Below are 14,598 nucleotides of genomic sequence, written 5' to 3'. Positions count from 1 at the left end.
CCATCTATTTGTTTTACTTTTTGTCTCACACCCAGGATGCATGTTGCACCAGCAGGGCAATGACACAGTCGAGAGGTACATATGACAAGCTCAACACTCTCCACTGCGGACGAACCCTTGTGTATGGTGCCCGTGAAGCCTCAGAACATCATGAAGTCCTGAACTAGTGAACCTTGTCGGAAGCCAAACATCCACCGGCGAGGCTTCGACCTGGGAAAGCCTTGCTCTGGCGAGCAAGTGATCCTATCCAGCCATAAGTTCTTCCAAGAAACACTAGAAAAAGTCCGAATACAACGTCCACACAATTCTAGCTTTATAGGGGGACCTGTATCCCCTGTTCCTAAGCCCGCCGTCGAGGCTGCCAGGCATGGACATGCTCAACGCACATTTTCCGCGCACGCAGGGGAACATCAATGTGACCCCAGGCGACGTCGGCTTGTCCTTCAGATCACTGCGACTTTCCGGGCGACACCCTTTCCGCCCACTGGAACGTCTTCCCGTCCGTGCTGGGTATGCCCGTGCCCCCCGAGAACGACAGCCGGCCGAGACTCGTCCTGCTGCTTGATCGCGACCGCGCGCTGCCCGTACCAAAGCTGAAGCTGCTCCGGCCGCTCGACCGCGAGCCAGACGAGTTGGAGTTGCTAGAGGCGGAGGAGGCGCGTCGGTGCCGCTGCATCCGCGTAGGGTCGATGTCGGGCAGGTTCGCGATGCGCGCGAAGAGGGAGAGGACTGCCCAAGAGTGAGCACAAGGGATGAGAGAAAAAGTAGGGACGTACCGTCGACGGTGGATACTATGCCTGTGAGGTTGCCGGCACTCGTAGGGGGAAAGGTCGATGATGAGAGGGCTGCATCGTCAGTCACGAAGAGTCGATGCGAGGAGGCTAGCAATCACCTCATTGTCAGCACACAATCAAGGGTGAGGCTATGGTGAACATACTTGCAAGCAACTTCTGCATGGTGTAGTACAGCGTGCTGCTAGGGGAGACGCTATACACGGGAAACTTGTCGACACCATCTGTTGAGCCGTCGGGTTCCTGAGCACCTGCGTGAGCGATGCGCATTATGACACTGAATCGCACCTACCTTGATCATAGTGACAAATTGGTGCAACGGCATGGTCAGGATCTGATTGTCCTGCTGAGGTACCACAATCTACAAGCGAGGTCATCTCCTATCGCTCACTCACATCCGCTCGCGGGGACCTCACCTTCCCAATGTCGCTTACGCTCACAGCGCTGAGCAGTCTACCATCCTCTTCTACAATCGCGATCGTGCTCACGCCTTCCTCGCTCATGAGCTTCATCGCGTCGAGCACGCTCTCGCTCGCTTTCGCAGCGATGACACTGAAGTACAGGTACATCGACGGCAATGAAAGCGAGCTTAGGGGATTGCTGAGGTAACGGAGGAAGGTTGACGAAGACTGGCTGAACGAGGTGAACCATGAAGGCAATTGTCTGTCGGAAACCATGCCGGCGAAGGTGGAGCTTGTGTCGGACTGGATGAGCACTGTACAGCACGATCTACGTTGGCGACCTCTTGAATAGCACGAGCCGGACGTGAGTCTTACCTCTGTGCGTACCACGGGAGAAGACACCCAGCAGAGACACGATCGTTGCATCGTACGGGAGCATCTCGAGCGGATTCTTCTCGGAAAGATCTAGGCGACCATCCATTCAAGTCAGCGGTGTTTCGTCAACACGCCCCACCGCGAGCGCACACGCACTGCTCACGAGATGGACCGGCACCCTGCCGGCCTTCGCAGCGGCTAGGATCTCTTGGATGCGAGGCCTTCCCTTCAAGTTCTCAGAGGCGAGCTTGTGCTGTGTCGCCGCGAGCGTCAAGAACGCGTTTACGTCGGAGAACTGGGTTCGGTGGTCAGCGTACGCGGGTCCAGGAGATGCTAACACTCGGGCTCACGTCGAACAACCCGTGGTACGGGGCACCGGAAGGCGAACTGCCTGGACGGGCCTGCACAGCGAGGCAGGCAATGTCCTTAGAGAGGAGCATCTGCTGGCCGGTCAGCGCAGCACGTAATGCCGGTCTCCAATCTACTCACGTCGCAGGCATCCTCTACGCTAGTGTCTGCGTCGATAGCAATGACCGGGCAGTCGATGAGTTCTAAAGGCGTTCAGCACGAAGTACGTTCCTGTCAAAACCCCGGAAAGCACACACCTCTGGCAGGCACCTGCGCCCACGCCTTGACCCATTCCTCCGCGTCCGCATTCGGTGCAGTGGCAAACACGAGCGGGGATTCACTGCGGCTGCTTGTGCTCGAGACGGACATCCTCTTTCTGGGCGGCATGTTGGTGAACAAGAGTTGAGAGGTGAGAGCGCCACCCTGGGCGGGATGATAGCAACTACATGCCAAGTAGCGGGACGCTGGAGCAACGAAACGAAATGGATCCTCGGAGTCGCTCGCCCGTCAGCTGGGCACGTCGAGGTCCTCTCGTACGTAAACAGCGCCATTACGTCGTCCCAGAAGCAGATTAGATTAGATTGGCGCGCTATACAGACATCCCAGGAACTTCCTCCAAGTCCTCCCCGCCGCTCTCCTTCCCGCTCGATCCACCTGCCTCGCTCGTGCCCCTCCTCCGCACCAGGCGCACCGGTGTCTTGCGCAGCTTGTCCGAGCGTTGATTCGACGGCACGAAAAACCCGTTCGCCGAGCTGTTGAGTCTCTTCCGCTCCGGGATCTGCGCGCCGTCAGCAGGTGCCGGCACAACCTGCACGATCGCCTGTGTCTCGACGCTGTGGATCTCTATCGTCTCGTTCGGAAGCAGGGTGGTCATATACGGATAATCGAGTGCTGCATGCAACGAAGCCGGTCAGCGCGGGGTTCGACCAGGGAAGCACAGGCTGCAAGACGCTCGGGGTCGCCGCGAGACACCTCAGATTTACGTGTATGTATGTCGCGTGAACGGCACCATGCAATGCATGGAGTTTGAGGTGGGATAGTACTCCGTCATGACCCTTGAAGGCGGCAGAGCAGCATCTGATAGGCCTCATCTTTATGCAACAGTGAGGTACTGCACGCCTTCACACGTTCATTTTCCATCCACTGCGTCACGCGCGATAGCGGAAAGGACTTGCATGACACTCACATATGGTTTCTGGGTGAGCTGGCCACTCCAGTGTGCCCCTCACAGGCTCTCCGTCGCCTGTAATGAACACGCCCAGGCTGCTCGCGCCCGTCCAAGATACAATCAGGAACTCGTTCTCGCTGATGACGGTGATACTGGGTTTGATGGTTTGTCCATCTGACGCTTGTGAGAGTGGCAGGAGAGGCACCATCGACGCCAATTCTAGGTCGATGACATTGTAATACTCCTTGTCGGCAATGCACAGCGCCTTGCCTGTGCGCCGAGCGACGAAGCCCCCTGAGGGGAGAGGGATTTCCTGTGGAAACTCTATCAGCCGACTTACAGCGTCCACCGCGCTGATGTACCTTCTGGAAAAACAACCTCTCCTTGGAGAGGCTGTAGAGCGAGATGGCGCTCCGCTTGATCACGCAGAAGTCGACCGGGTCTGCTGGGTATAATGGGTCTGCAGGTGGTGGTCGCCGCAAGTGTTGTTCGTCGACCGCAATAGTAACCACGTTGCGTATGGGCTTGATGACGGTCGGCGGTATTTGGTCCAGCGAAGGAAGCGTGTAGATGTAGACCTGATGATCTACGCATACCAGTGAGATTCGATTCACAACTCAAGACAGATACAACGCACCTGCCAGGACCAGTGCACGCAAGAGACTTGGAAGAAGAACGATCTCCTGTATAGGCCGCTCGTGGACTACAGCTTGACGTGACAGAAGGGTATATGAGTCTGCCTGAGGGGTCCGACGTTGAGCCCGCGCAGACCAACACCGCGTTGAATGTACTCACAGTTGATCCTTCTTGCAACTGGATAGAGAAGCGAAGTAGCTCGCCATTCGAGCACCCCACGTATAGCTCAGCACCTGCAGCGCCCGTGAATCGCTGCACAATGCTCGGTGGTCCAGAAGTACGAACCTAGGGCTTGTGCACATCGTATATGAGCCTGTTGTCCGGGAAGTCCTACATTAGAGATGCCGCTCAGCCTACTTCACGCGAAGACGGCCAACTGACGTGCAGAGTTGTCACCGACGCTGGCGAGCAGAGGCTGGAGTTGGTATGGCGGCACGTCCAACGGATTCAGCGGAGCGGAGCTCATCCTCGTCCTTAGACTTTCGGAATGTTGTTGTCAACACGCGTATTTCTTGTGCTGTAGTCGTAGTAGAAACTTGGTCCTGCTTAGGCGTACGCAGCGTGTATGATCGACGTGACTAGCTTTAGAAGAGTCGCGTTTGACCCAAGGGGAGTCTGATGTCCTTAGATGATAGCGGTGCTAGTCCGGGTCGTAGCTTGGCTGAGATTGTAGAGAAGTTGTTGCACGAGGGAAGAACAGGTGGCGGACAACGAACAAGTCCTCGGAGATGAAAAGGGAGGAGGAGGCTTGGACAGTTGGACTTGGTCGAGCGCGTCCTGCGCAAACAAGCGCCCATAAAGCTTGTTCCCGCGATCCTGTGCCCAGCAGTGACACTGGACAGTGCTTGGCGCGTCTCGCCCTCCTCATCTCCCCAACCTCAAGCGTCCAGCATTCCTACAACGGCGTAGACCGTCTGTACGAAATCTGCATTCGACTGCCTCACAACTTTACTCGGCTCTTAGCGCATCATAGGAACGCGTACAACTGCCACGCACTCGAGGCCTGAGGGTGCCATACACCAGGCTGTAGTATCGCCGTGGCTATAATCGTTGCGTCCAGGATCGACCTTTCCTTCTGAACATGTCCGGACAGCCATCATTTCCTCGAGCGAATGTGCTAGTCATTGGGGCGAACTCTGTCCAGGCGCTCTTACCCTCGACCCTCATCTCGCAAGCAGACGCGCTGCTGCAAGCGCACCGCGTCGAGGAGGCCGCCGACCTTGCTGACCAGCAGCGGATAAAGTTCCAGGCTTTGATTACAGTTGACGAGCACGAGGTGAGTAGTTTCTGACCCGCTGTCGGTGCATACGCCCATGTTGACAGCGATACACGCAGGCGGCACAACTACGCTACGTCTATCAGCGACTAGGGTTCCAATGCTTGACTGAGACACTCTTTGACGATGCTGGAAAGCATCTCTTTGCCGGCGAGCTGGACCCTCGCGTCCTCATCAGCTACTATCCGGACTTGCGGGGCGACCTATTCTCGGAGGAAGATGCCATTGACGTCTACGCGGGCGTGGCAGAGTATCTGCCCCAAGAAGAGTCCATAGACGACATAAGTGAGTGTCGCGTACTTCCACCCGCCTCCTCACGTCCCACCGCGTCTTTGTTTTGTATCATATTTGCATCCTGCGTCCAACTGTCCGCGTGCCGCATGCACGCTCCGCGCTTCTCATGTTTCTCCCTTTCTCCCCCGCTCCCGCGAACTCACTCTCCCCCTTCGGATTTGCGATTCCCGCGCCGCGCCATCCGTCGGGACTAATCCAGTCGCCGCAAATTTAGTCCTCAACTACTCCCCGCACCTGTCGCCGAACACGCGCGAGGCGCCGCCCGCCGTTGAACTGAGGGAGATGCTCAAGATGACTGCACGGGACATGCTGGAGGCGTACTTGAGGAAATGGCGGACAAAGCTGAAAATGGAGGACCCGAAGCGGGTGCAGTATTTGCAACCAGTCATGGCGGTAGGTGGTACTCCCACTTCTCAGAATGGGTACATAGTGAGCACCTTGATACGTTAGGCTGTCGACACTGTTCTGGCGAAGCTGTGTGTCGCCCATTCGAAACCTACGGATCTTCGAACACTTCTATCCGAACCGAATCACATCGTGCTGACAGAGCTCGAGCCCGCGTTTATTGATGCGAGGCAATTCGACGCCCTCTGCAGGCTCTACTGGCAATATGGGCAGGAGCAGAAGCTCATCTCTGCGTGGGCAAAGTACGTTCATTCCGACTTCGGGCAAGTTCCTTCTTATCCGCTCACCTAGCTTGACTGCGGTTTCTGCACAGGCTTGTAGATGGCGAATGGAAGGATGACGAAGTCAAGGACCCATTAGGGAGTATGTTTGCGCTGCTCGGTGAGCGGCGAGACAGGACGCTGATCCAACAATGGAGCATCTGGCTCACAAAACGAGATCCGGATCGTACATTGAAGGTATGCCGTTTCCTTTGGTGATCGCCCAGTACGTATTAGCTGAGTATGTGCCGATAGCTCTTGACTTCACTGTCCTCCGGGAAGCGGACAACGGAAGACGACCGAGGTCTCCTCACGCAGCTTCGAGAAGCTGACGCTTCTGCAGGACGAAGGTATTTGGAGCACCTTGTCCTCCAGAAGCGCAGTCAGGTCGGTGATCATAGTCGAACAAGTCCCGGTTGTGGCTGACACACAGGCGCAGGATGTAGATCTGCACCGGCAACTCGCCACGAGTTGTGTGGACGAGCTGTTCTCGTGTCTGGCAGATGAGTCGACGTCAAAGCTATGGCGTGCCAAATGTACTATTTCCTCCCCATCATTTGGAATCACAGTTACTCACGAGCATATGCTTCAGTGTCTTCCTACACATCATCTCGATCCGACACATCCTTCCTCTCCTACTTCGCATCCACCACCCCTGATTCTCCATCCACTCGCACACGCCTTAAGACCATCCTCTTCCTCCAGGGCTCATCATTATACGACCCACGTCCCATCCGGGAACGCCTCCTCGAGCACGAAAAGCTGCTGCGGTTCGAGATTGCTATTGTCCAGGGCAAGGTCAGTTCCCCTTCGCCCCCCTTCGTCGTGACTACATTGAAGAGCCATTTAGCTCGGTGAACACCGCCCTGCCCTCACATCCCTAGTCCACGACCTCCACGACCCAACATCGGCTGAGATCTACTGCACGCTCGGTGGCGTGATCGTTCCGCCCAAGACAGCACAGTCGCTCGGGGAGCGCTTCGAGCTCCAGGCGTGGTCGGCACTGATTGCACCCCCATCAGTACCTGGGAAGCCTGGGATAGCGAAGGCGCAGTCGATGAATCGGTTGGTGACGGTTGATGGGGAGCTCAAGAAGACCCTTATCCGGATATTGCTAGAGGTATATATGAGCGGCGGAGAAGCGACGGCTGAGCGCACGGCGAAGTTCCTCAACGCGCAGGCAATGAACCTAGATGTGCTTGACGTGAGTCCCTACTGCCATTTGATTGACTTGTGAAGCCTCATCTCTCGCCAGGTCATTTCCCTGATCCCTCCAGACTGGCCTCTGAGCATCCTCTCTACTTTCGTCGCCCGGTCATTACGCCGCACATTACATGCACACCACGAGGGCCAGATCGTGAAGGCTATTAGTGCAAGCCAGAACCTCGTAGTAGCCGAGCGGACATGGCTCGTCATCCGCGAGCAAGGTCGCGTTATCGAGGAGGCCGTGGACGATGGCGAAGACGGTGTCGAGAAAGGCGTGCCCGCGTCCTTCGACGAGAAGGTGGTTCTGCACGCCGACGCACTTGCACAAGAGACGGCTCCGCAGGTCGTGGACATCCCCCACCGAGAACCGAGCGCCAAGGAGGTGTCGCCTCGAAGTCCGCATTTCGACGAAGAAGTGGGTACATGATACAGATAGCGTAGTAGACTATGGTTATTGCTACATCTTGGTTGGACAAGTATTCTACTTAATCTTGGTCGTTGGTATGCTGGCGCGCCAGACCGAGGGAGTTGGATCCGCTCGATGCGCCTTCAATTTGGTTCGTGAGCCGCGCTTCAGTTCGTTCAGTCATCCCTAGTCCGCTCTATGCGTCAGCACTGTCCAGCGCCGCCTCCGCCGCCAGCAGCGCGCGTCCAAAGTCCTTCAACAGTGCCTCCCTGTCCTCCAAGCCGACGCTCACCCGCACGAGGCCCTGTTCAACGCCAAACTGCGCCGCCCAGTCCAGCTCCGCGTAGTGCGCGAGGATGACATACGGGCTTGCGAGGGTGAAGTTCGTGCCGAGGCTCGGGCCCTTATGGCACCCGAGCGTGTCGTAGAACGCGCGGCTCGCCGCCGCGGACGTGAACGTCACGCTGAAGAGCCCGCCATACCCGCCCCCGGGCACGCGGCAGCGCTCATAGTGCTGTGGCGTCTCGTACTTGGGGTAGTACACGCGCTTGACGACCGCGCGCGCGGGCGGTGGCGACGTGGCGAGCGAGCGGGAGTGGAGGAAGGAGCAGACGGCGAGCGCGTTATCGTCAATGGTGTGGATGCGCTGCCGGAAGTCGCGAGAGTTGCGCTCCATGTAGACGGCGTCTTCGTCGAAGTAGACGTCTTCGTAGACGTCGGTGATCTTGGCTCTCAGAGAGGCGTAGTGCCTCCCTCGAGGGTTGAGGGCCAAGCTGTAAGGGCCGTCAGATGGGGAGGAGATAAAGCTATGGGAGTGCATACCTTCCGCCCATGACGTTTGCGTCGCCGCTGAAGATCTTGCTCAGACTGCTCACGACGATGTCTGCGTATGGCAGTACCTCCACATTGACAAAGTTCCCGATTGTCTCATCCACGACGATCAGGAAGTCATACTTGTCTGCCAGAGCGCGCAGGCGAGGCAAATCAGCGCATCGGAGGAGCGGGTTCGACGGGAACTCCGTGAAGAGAGCGAGGGCTGGTGGACTTGATTGGTCTGCTGCAGCCTCTTTCTCCAGAATGGCCTCGAGTTCGTCGATGTCCTGGTCCAGTCCGTTACCCAGAAACCAGCAACCGGGACCCCACTTCTCCAGAATCTTCAGCGTGTCCGTGTATGGGAACCTATGCCATCCCATAAGCAATGGCTGTGGTAGCACGGCAGATCCACATACCCGAAACATACGCTCTTGGCAGCAGGTCGCGCCGCCAGCGCAAGCTGGTGCGCATGCCAGATCGCCGACATACCAGTGGGGAACAAGAAGACGTCGTCCTCCGTGACATCGTCCACACCCCTGGTACTGGGACCGATCTCTGCCTTGTTGCCACCAGCGTTCGACCAGTCATCCGGCGTGTCCCTCACGAGAACGCCTGCTATCCTGCGGCGGAGCGCACGCTTGCAAGCAGCAGCGGACTCAAGGGGCAGGTTGCGCCCATACCTCTCTTCCAGATATGTACTCTGATCTGCACTGAGCATCTCGTCCGCTTTCAGTACTTCCTCTGGCGACCGGAATGGGCCGTTGCGGAAGTGGGATGAGCTTGGTGAGCGAGGCGGAGACTTGCCAAAGCTCTTTTTGGAGTAGTGTTTGTTCGGTACGCGAGTGGGTGGGCGGGAGACAGCGAGCGAGGGGATCCCTGCGCCATCCACCCCGGGAGACTCTCCGAGCATGGCGAGACAGCGCTCTGCCCGCCGACTCGAGACGCAGCTACCCGTGTGCTGCCAGAACTGCTTGGCTAGCGGGAAGGCGTCACCTGGGAAGAGAGCGATGTGAAGCTCGATGCATTGACTGAGGGTTTCGACGTCGTCCTCGGGGCAGATGAGGAACTGCACAAGGCGCACTGGGACGGCGGACCCGGTACTAGATGAGCGATCGACCATGAAGGCACGACAGGCCTCTGCGACCTTGCGCGTGGGGCATAGCAAACATCGCTCGCCGTGCGTGCCAAACTTTTGTTCGCAAATCGTAGCTAGCTGAGGAGCGTCAGATTGCTTGACCGTCACGGAGTAATCATGACATACCTTTTGGATGCTCAGATGAATGAAGAATCGTGGATACCCAATCACCATTGTATCAACCACACGCTTGGCTCCCTCCTCGTAGCCGACGTTGTCATCCCAGGTCGGGAGTGACACAGATATCGCGTGCGCGGTGAACGGAGGAACTGGCTTTCCCAATGTCGAGCGCTGCGCGTCCATGGTGGTACCGAGGGTCGTAGACATGGTAGAGTGTGGGCGGGGTAGAATGTGTGTGATCTTGTACGCGAAGCTAATGACTCGTGCGGCTCGTTAGCTAGTGGGTTAAACAAATCGTGCGCTGAAATAATTCCTACGTTGGTGGTACGATCACTGTACGTGGGTCCTGCAGAAGCCAGTCACTGGCATCGGTGTGAGAAGGACCAGCCTGACTCGTCCGACTTAGCTGATGCAATGTATACAACACTCACCTGAGATGGCAAACAGACAGATGAATTCTTTCCGCGAATTATGGGGCGATATAGTATAGCAAAGAAGCGTACCGCCGGGTGCGATGACACTTCGAGTGGTGACAGAAAGCGTCGAAGGGACAAGTCAAATTCCCATTCAATTTCGACTTTCCCTATGACTGCGATTATGGGCGCTTGTCTCCGCATCCCGTGGGCGCCTGCGGGCCCGAGCTTGACGTCGACCACTCACCTCTTCCGGCAGCCCTGGGGCTGTTGCGCTCTGTTGCCCTCCACACGTCTCGGACTTTCTGAATACTCCTTGCAGGGCATCCCTTCAACAAATTCTCATACAGTAATCTCCGCAACGGTCGTTACATATGAGCGACGGCGAGGCCGTGGAACGCGCTACCCCGACCTCTGCCTCACCAGACTGGGATGCCCTGCGGAAGAGAAGCCTGGGACCCCATGGGTTTGGTGACGAGCGTAAGACACTCTGGTAAGTATCTTGGGGGCCGGGGTGTAGAAGCAATGTCTGACTCTTGAGGCAGGCCACAGTTGCTGCACGTAAATCTCGCAGAAGCCAGTGCACCGAAGGCGGACACTTCGTCAGAACCGCCACCAGTTGTTGAGGATGCTTCTGGAAGTGAGGATCCACAAATCTCCGCCGATATCGATGAAGCACTTGCTCATAGAGACGAACGACAAATCGGCCTGGACACGAACCGCAGTTTCGTCTTGTACCCAGTAGGTGACTAGGACCGTATTCCGCCATGTGTCGACTTCAACACATAACCTATTGGCAGACGAGGGTCCGGACAGGGAGCGTCTGAAGCAGCAGCTGCACGAACTGATTGTTTCTGTGTTCCGGAAACGCCGTCACCTCAACTATTTCCAGGTAAGAGTCGCGCATATCACGCGTGAGGGCGCAGTCATGACCGTGTTTGCAGGGCTATCATGACATCGTCTCAGTCCTGTTTCTGACTTTGCCACCCGAGCTGCAGGCTCCGTCTGTGGAGAAGATGAGCTTGCATCGGGTGCGCGATGCGATGGGTATGACGCTAGAGCCTGTAGTAGGGCTGCTGAGGTACGTCTCGCCTCATGAACATGGTATGATAGATTCTCACTCGCTATGATAGAATCACAAAACGTTTACTCCAGGCAGTCGACCCAGACTTCTCGTCAATCGTAGATCAGTGAGTGCCGCGCGTCGTCATGGCTCATAATCTTCACTCATGCGTTCCATATCTAGAACATCACCGCTCCCTTATTTTGCACTGTCGAACATTTTGACACTGCTCTCTCATGATGTTCCAAGCTTGCCCTTAATCCAGCACATCTTCGATTACCTACTATGCAGACAACCTATTGCCGTCGTCTACCTTGTGACAGCGGTTCGTCTTATTCCTCGGGGTCTCGCTTCGATAGTGCTAACGTTGGGGTGCGGAGGACAGATTATCATGTCTAGACGAGATGAAGTTAGGCAACTCACACAAGAAGGCGACGACGGCATGATCCATTCAGTACTCAGTACACTTCCTGATCTCTATGAAGAGGATGAGCACGCTATTCCGGACGAGGCCCCATCTAAAGGTGCCGCACACGAGTTACACGAGCCTGTGGCAGCGTCTCCTGCTGGACCGCCGGACGCAATGCCAGTCGCAGAGCCGAGTACGGATGCCTCGAACATTGTCACTGAAGAGCAGCAGCATGTCGACTTCAGCGACGATACGACGGCAGTGACTTCTGTCTCTGCCATGTCGGACACATCGTCCACGGTCGGTGACGAGGAATCCATAACGGTCAACGAATCGGATGTTGAGGAAGACAACATCATCAACGAGAAAGCCACCACAATGACGACTCCCCTATGCTCGTCCACCGAGATGGAGCATCCGTCGCCGGACCACCCGTCGGACCAGCCTGAGCAACAATCAGACCTCTTCGAAAAGCATCCCCTCTCACGCGCATCCACAATCACTGAATCCGATGACTCCCCTCCCCGCCCACGCGTCTCCCTCACCTCCCTTCTCATACAAGCCGATGACCTGTACGCACGCTTCCCTCCATCGCACCCCTCCATCGCGCTTGCCACGATCATGGGCCCCCAGAGCGTGATGCTCACCTGGTCCTCGGACCCCTCCGAGCTGCCCTCCGACGACGACGCCGAACTGATGGTCACGAAGCCCGAGCTCGTCGTCCTCCCCTACATCGAGCCAGACGACGAGGTCGAGTCCGACGACGAAGGCGCGTCGCCGCGCGGGAAGCGCCGTGCGCGGGACAGGGACCGGGCCCGGCGCCGGCTGAAGAAACCGCGGCACCTCGTGCTGCAGCGCAAGACGATGGTCGCGGGCGCGGTGCTCGTGCTCGGCGTCGCCGTCGCGGTGTATGGGCTGCAGAACGGCGGGGCGGCGGGCTTATTCAGGGGCTTTGCAGAGGGACAGAGGGAGAGGCACTCGATGGGCAGGGAGTGGAAGAGGATGAGTAGCTTTGTAGGGGGTGTTGTGATTGGTGTCGGGGAACGCATATTTGAACCGCTCTTGCATGGGCTGTGAGCTGTGCGGAGGGTTGGCTATGTATTCGCGGATTGGGATTGGGAATGATTCTAGCATCATACGTGGCTGGGTCTATATTTATGATTTAGGAATGGCCTCAGGAAGCTCAGGGTATAATTCGCAGCGCAGTGGGCCGCAATTTTCGAAAGAGGATAGTTTCCTGTTACGGAGGTGAACGCCACAACCAGCTGGATTTGGAATGGCCAGTCAGCTAAGTTCAGCTATCCTTTAGAACGCTTTACTCTCGACATGCAGACTCCCCAGGAACTTCCGACCAGTCCTCATCCAGTCTGTGCCTGACTCATCACTCGCCGAAGGGGGAAGCCGTACACGTCGATGGCTAGATATATGCGCGGAAGTGAATTGTCCTGGCCGCTCTCCGGGTCGTTTCGCCCCGGAATACATCAGAGCCCGCACTCAGGGTTGAATAACGGTGCTCGTATGAAGGCGGCCATGCACCGGATGAAACTTTCGATCTTTCAAGTGATTCAAGTGAAAGATCGATAAAATTGACAAAATCTTTTTCACGATATTTCGTATGAAAGATTGTCAATAAAAGTCAGAAACAATCAATTAATCATTCAAACTCGAAGTATCAGGAACAGATCACAGAAGGATTCATTGACAAGTGTCTTTGATCTGTTTGTGATCCTCTAGGCAAATGATTGAGAACATGATTGTGAAAAATTCTTGAACACTATGTGGCTCAATTGTTCTGAAAGGATTGAAAACAGATTGTCACATGGGGTGTTACAATCTGTTCTCAATCTTTCAGGCTGTCACAATCTGTTTTCAGATCCGTCCAGCTGTTGATATCTTGGTGAGATTGGAAACAATTTGTATCCCAGGGGTTCAAAACAATTTGCCCAAAAGGATTGACAAGAGATTGTGACACTAGCTGTGACACTGTGCCACTTCCCTATGACAGAGCAGTGAAGGCAATTATGCCAAACCTATGATAAGCTGCCTTCTGCTGGTATGCTCAGTCATTTTTGGTCCCTCTTTCATTGCATCTGGACATGCACAAGTCTGGGACATGTTCATTAGTCATACAATGAGATGCACATCTCTAGGAATGTACAATCACAAGTACAACCCTGTACACTGAGTGCATCTAATGAGACTCATGTGATGGCAGGCAATGAATGAGGGACCAGAAATGACTGAGCATACCAGCAGAAGGCAGCTTATCATAGGTTTGGCATAATTGCCTTCACTGCTCTGTCACAGGGAAGTGGCACAGTGTCACAGCTAGTGTCACAATCTCTTGTCAATCCTTTTGGGCAAATTGTTTTGAACCCCTGGGATACAAATTGTTTCCAATCTCACCAAGATATCAACAGCTGGAAGGATCTGAAAACAGATTGTGACAGCCTGAAAGATTGAGAACAGATTGTAACACCCCATGTGACAATCTGTTTTCAATCCTTTCAGAACAATTGAGCCACATAGTGTTCAAGAATTTTTCACAATCATGTTCTCAATCATTTGCCTAGAGGATCACAAACAGATCAAAGACACTTGTCAATGAATCCTTCTGTGATCTGTTCCTGATACTTCGAGTCTGAATGATTAATTGATTGTTTCTGACTTTTATTGACAATCTTTCATACGAAATATCGTGAAAAAGATTTTGTCAATTTTATCGATCTTTCACTTGAAGGATCGAAAGTTTCATCCGGTGATGGGTAGGGAGGATGCTGTGCGCATTGCGTATAGGTGCGTCAAAGTTGAACGTTCTGATCGACTGAATTTTTATAACTGTACATTGTAGGTTTCCGAGTTTTACCTTCGAAGTTCAGCTACACACCTGAGCTGTGAAGAGCTGTAGCAGATGGCCCGCGGGAGCTCTCACGGTCTACGGGCGTGTGCGCACATTCCATATCGTCACCTTTGTGGACCCCCAACGGAAGGTTGATCTCGACATCTCCGTGTGAAGCGCGGCCTTCATTGTTAGGGAGAATCTACAAGTCGAACGAATTAGTGCGAGTGTTGATAGTTT

At 55.3% G+C, this 14,598-nt stretch overlaps 5 protein-coding genes across 5 annotated transcripts; 2 read left to right on the top strand and 3 right to left on the bottom strand.

Annotated features, from left to right (window-relative positions):
• Positions 1 to 6: 6 nt before the first annotated feature.
• On the bottom strand, positions 7 to 2,446 carry C8Q71DRAFT_65608 (uncharacterized protein). Its single transcript, XM_047919652.1, has 10 exons — positions 2,173 to 2,446; positions 2,057 to 2,118; positions 1,918 to 2,007; positions 1,724 to 1,862; positions 1,568 to 1,657; positions 1,208 to 1,506; positions 1,084 to 1,152; positions 938 to 1,034; positions 777 to 881; positions 7 to 729 (listed from the first exon to the last, which is right to left on the bottom strand). The coding sequence occupies exons 1-10, from the start codon at positions 2,300 to 2,302 to the stop codon at positions 449 to 451; spliced, it is 1,362 nt and encodes a 453-aa protein (XP_047778375.1). The 5' UTR covers positions 2,303 to 2,446; the 3' UTR covers positions 7 to 448.
• Position 2,447: 1 nt separating this feature from the next.
• Positions 2,448 to 4,264, bottom strand: C8Q71DRAFT_65602 (uncharacterized protein). Its single transcript, XM_047919651.1, has 7 exons — positions 4,101 to 4,264; positions 4,005 to 4,049; positions 3,879 to 3,952; positions 3,721 to 3,823; positions 3,446 to 3,669; positions 3,102 to 3,396; positions 2,448 to 2,806 (listed from the first exon to the last, which is right to left on the bottom strand). Exons 1-7 carry the CDS (start codon positions 4,183 to 4,185, stop codon positions 2,505 to 2,507), a joined length of 1,128 nt encoding a protein of 375 aa, XP_047778374.1. The 5' UTR covers positions 4,186 to 4,264; the 3' UTR covers positions 2,448 to 2,504.
• Positions 4,265 to 4,714: 450 nt separating this feature from the next.
• On the top strand, positions 4,715 to 7,675 carry C8Q71DRAFT_65498 (uncharacterized protein). Its single transcript, XM_047919650.1, has 10 exons — positions 4,715 to 4,995; positions 5,055 to 5,280; positions 5,489 to 5,682; positions 5,740 to 5,936; positions 6,008 to 6,152; positions 6,210 to 6,341; positions 6,394 to 6,490; positions 6,547 to 6,752; positions 6,805 to 7,158; positions 7,210 to 7,675. Exons 1-10 carry the CDS (start codon positions 4,801 to 4,803, stop codon positions 7,585 to 7,587), a joined length of 2,124 nt encoding a protein of 707 aa, XP_047778373.1. The 5' UTR covers positions 4,715 to 4,800; the 3' UTR covers positions 7,588 to 7,675.
• Positions 7,676 to 7,762: 87 nt separating this feature from the next.
• C8Q71DRAFT_708572 (PLP-dependent transferase) lies at positions 7,763 to 9,841 on the bottom strand (the record flags this gene model as incomplete). Its single annotated transcript, XM_047920629.1, has 4 exons — positions 7,763 to 8,339; positions 8,389 to 8,745; positions 8,796 to 9,592; positions 9,641 to 9,841. 4 exons carry the CDS (start codon positions 9,839 to 9,841, stop codon positions 7,763 to 7,765), a joined length of 1,932 nt encoding a protein of 643 aa, XP_047778372.1.
• Positions 9,842 to 10,270: 429 nt separating this feature from the next.
• Positions 10,271 to 12,797, top strand: C8Q71DRAFT_835588 (rab-GTPase-TBC domain-containing protein). The gene is made up of 7 exons (XM_047926431.1): positions 10,271 to 10,540; positions 10,593 to 10,792; positions 10,848 to 10,939; positions 10,992 to 11,128; positions 11,181 to 11,237; positions 11,294 to 11,435; positions 11,496 to 12,797. Exons 1-7 carry the CDS (start codon positions 10,422 to 10,424, stop codon positions 12,594 to 12,596), a joined length of 1,848 nt encoding a protein of 615 aa, XP_047778371.1. The 5' UTR covers positions 10,271 to 10,421; the 3' UTR covers positions 12,597 to 12,797.
• The last annotated feature ends 1,801 nt before the right edge of the window (positions 12,798 to 14,598 follow it).

This window comes from Rhodofomes roseus (genome assembly GCF_022264815.1).
Source record: "Rhodofomes roseus strain CIRM-BRFM 1785 chromosome Unknown C8Q71scaffold_11, whole genome shotgun sequence".
Lineage (NCBI taxonomy): Eukaryota > Fungi > Basidiomycota > Agaricomycetes > Polyporales > Fomitopsidaceae > Rhodofomes > Rhodofomes roseus.
The sequence above is the reverse complement of the archived record's forward strand: the minus strand, read 5'-3'. Positions and strand labels throughout refer to the sequence as shown.

Coding starts and splice junctions, on each gene's coding strand:
- C8Q71DRAFT_65608 (XM_047919652.1), bottom strand. CDS start 2,302: ATGCCGCCCAGAAAGAGGATGTCCGTCTCGAGCACAAGCAGCCGCAGT. Junction 1,153..1,207: donor GCGTAAGCGACATTGGGAAG/GTGAGGTCCCCG, acceptor CCTCGCTTGTAG/ATTGTGGTACCTCAGCAGGA. Junction 882..937: donor CATGCAGAAGTTGCTTGCAA/GTATGTTCACCA, acceptor GGTGATTGCTAG/CCTCCTCGCATCGACTCTTC.
- C8Q71DRAFT_65602 (XM_047919651.1), bottom strand. CDS start 4,185: ATGAGCTCCGCTCCGCTGAATCCGTTGGACGTGCCGCCATACCAACTC. Junction 4,050..4,100: donor CGTCGGTGACAACTCTGCAC/GTCAGTTGGCCG, acceptor TCTCTAATGTAG/GACTTCCCGGACAACAGGCT. Junction 3,953..4,004: donor ACGATGTGCACAAGCCCTAG/GTTCGTACTTCT, acceptor CGGGCGCTGCAG/GTGCTGAGCTATACGTGGGG.
- C8Q71DRAFT_65498 (XM_047919650.1), top strand. CDS start 4,801: ATGTCCGGACAGCCATCATTTCCTCGAGCGAATGTGCTAGTCATTGGG. Junction 5,937..6,007: donor CTCATCTCTGCGTGGGCAAA/GTACGTTCATTC, acceptor GTTTCTGCACAG/GCTTGTAGATGGCGAATGGA. Junction 6,753..6,804: donor TTGCTATTGTCCAGGGCAAG/GTCAGTTCCCCT, acceptor AGAGCCATTTAG/CTCGGTGAACACCGCCCTGC.
- C8Q71DRAFT_835588 (XM_047926431.1), top strand. CDS start 10,422: ATGAGCGACGGCGAGGCCGTGGAACGCGCTACCCCGACCTCTGCCTCA. Junction 10,940..10,991: donor GTCACCTCAACTATTTCCAG/GTAAGAGTCGCG, acceptor CCGTGTTTGCAG/GGCTATCATGACATCGTCTC. Junction 11,238..11,293: donor TTCTCGTCAATCGTAGATCA/GTGAGTGCCGCG, acceptor TTCCATATCTAG/AACATCACCGCTCCCTTATT.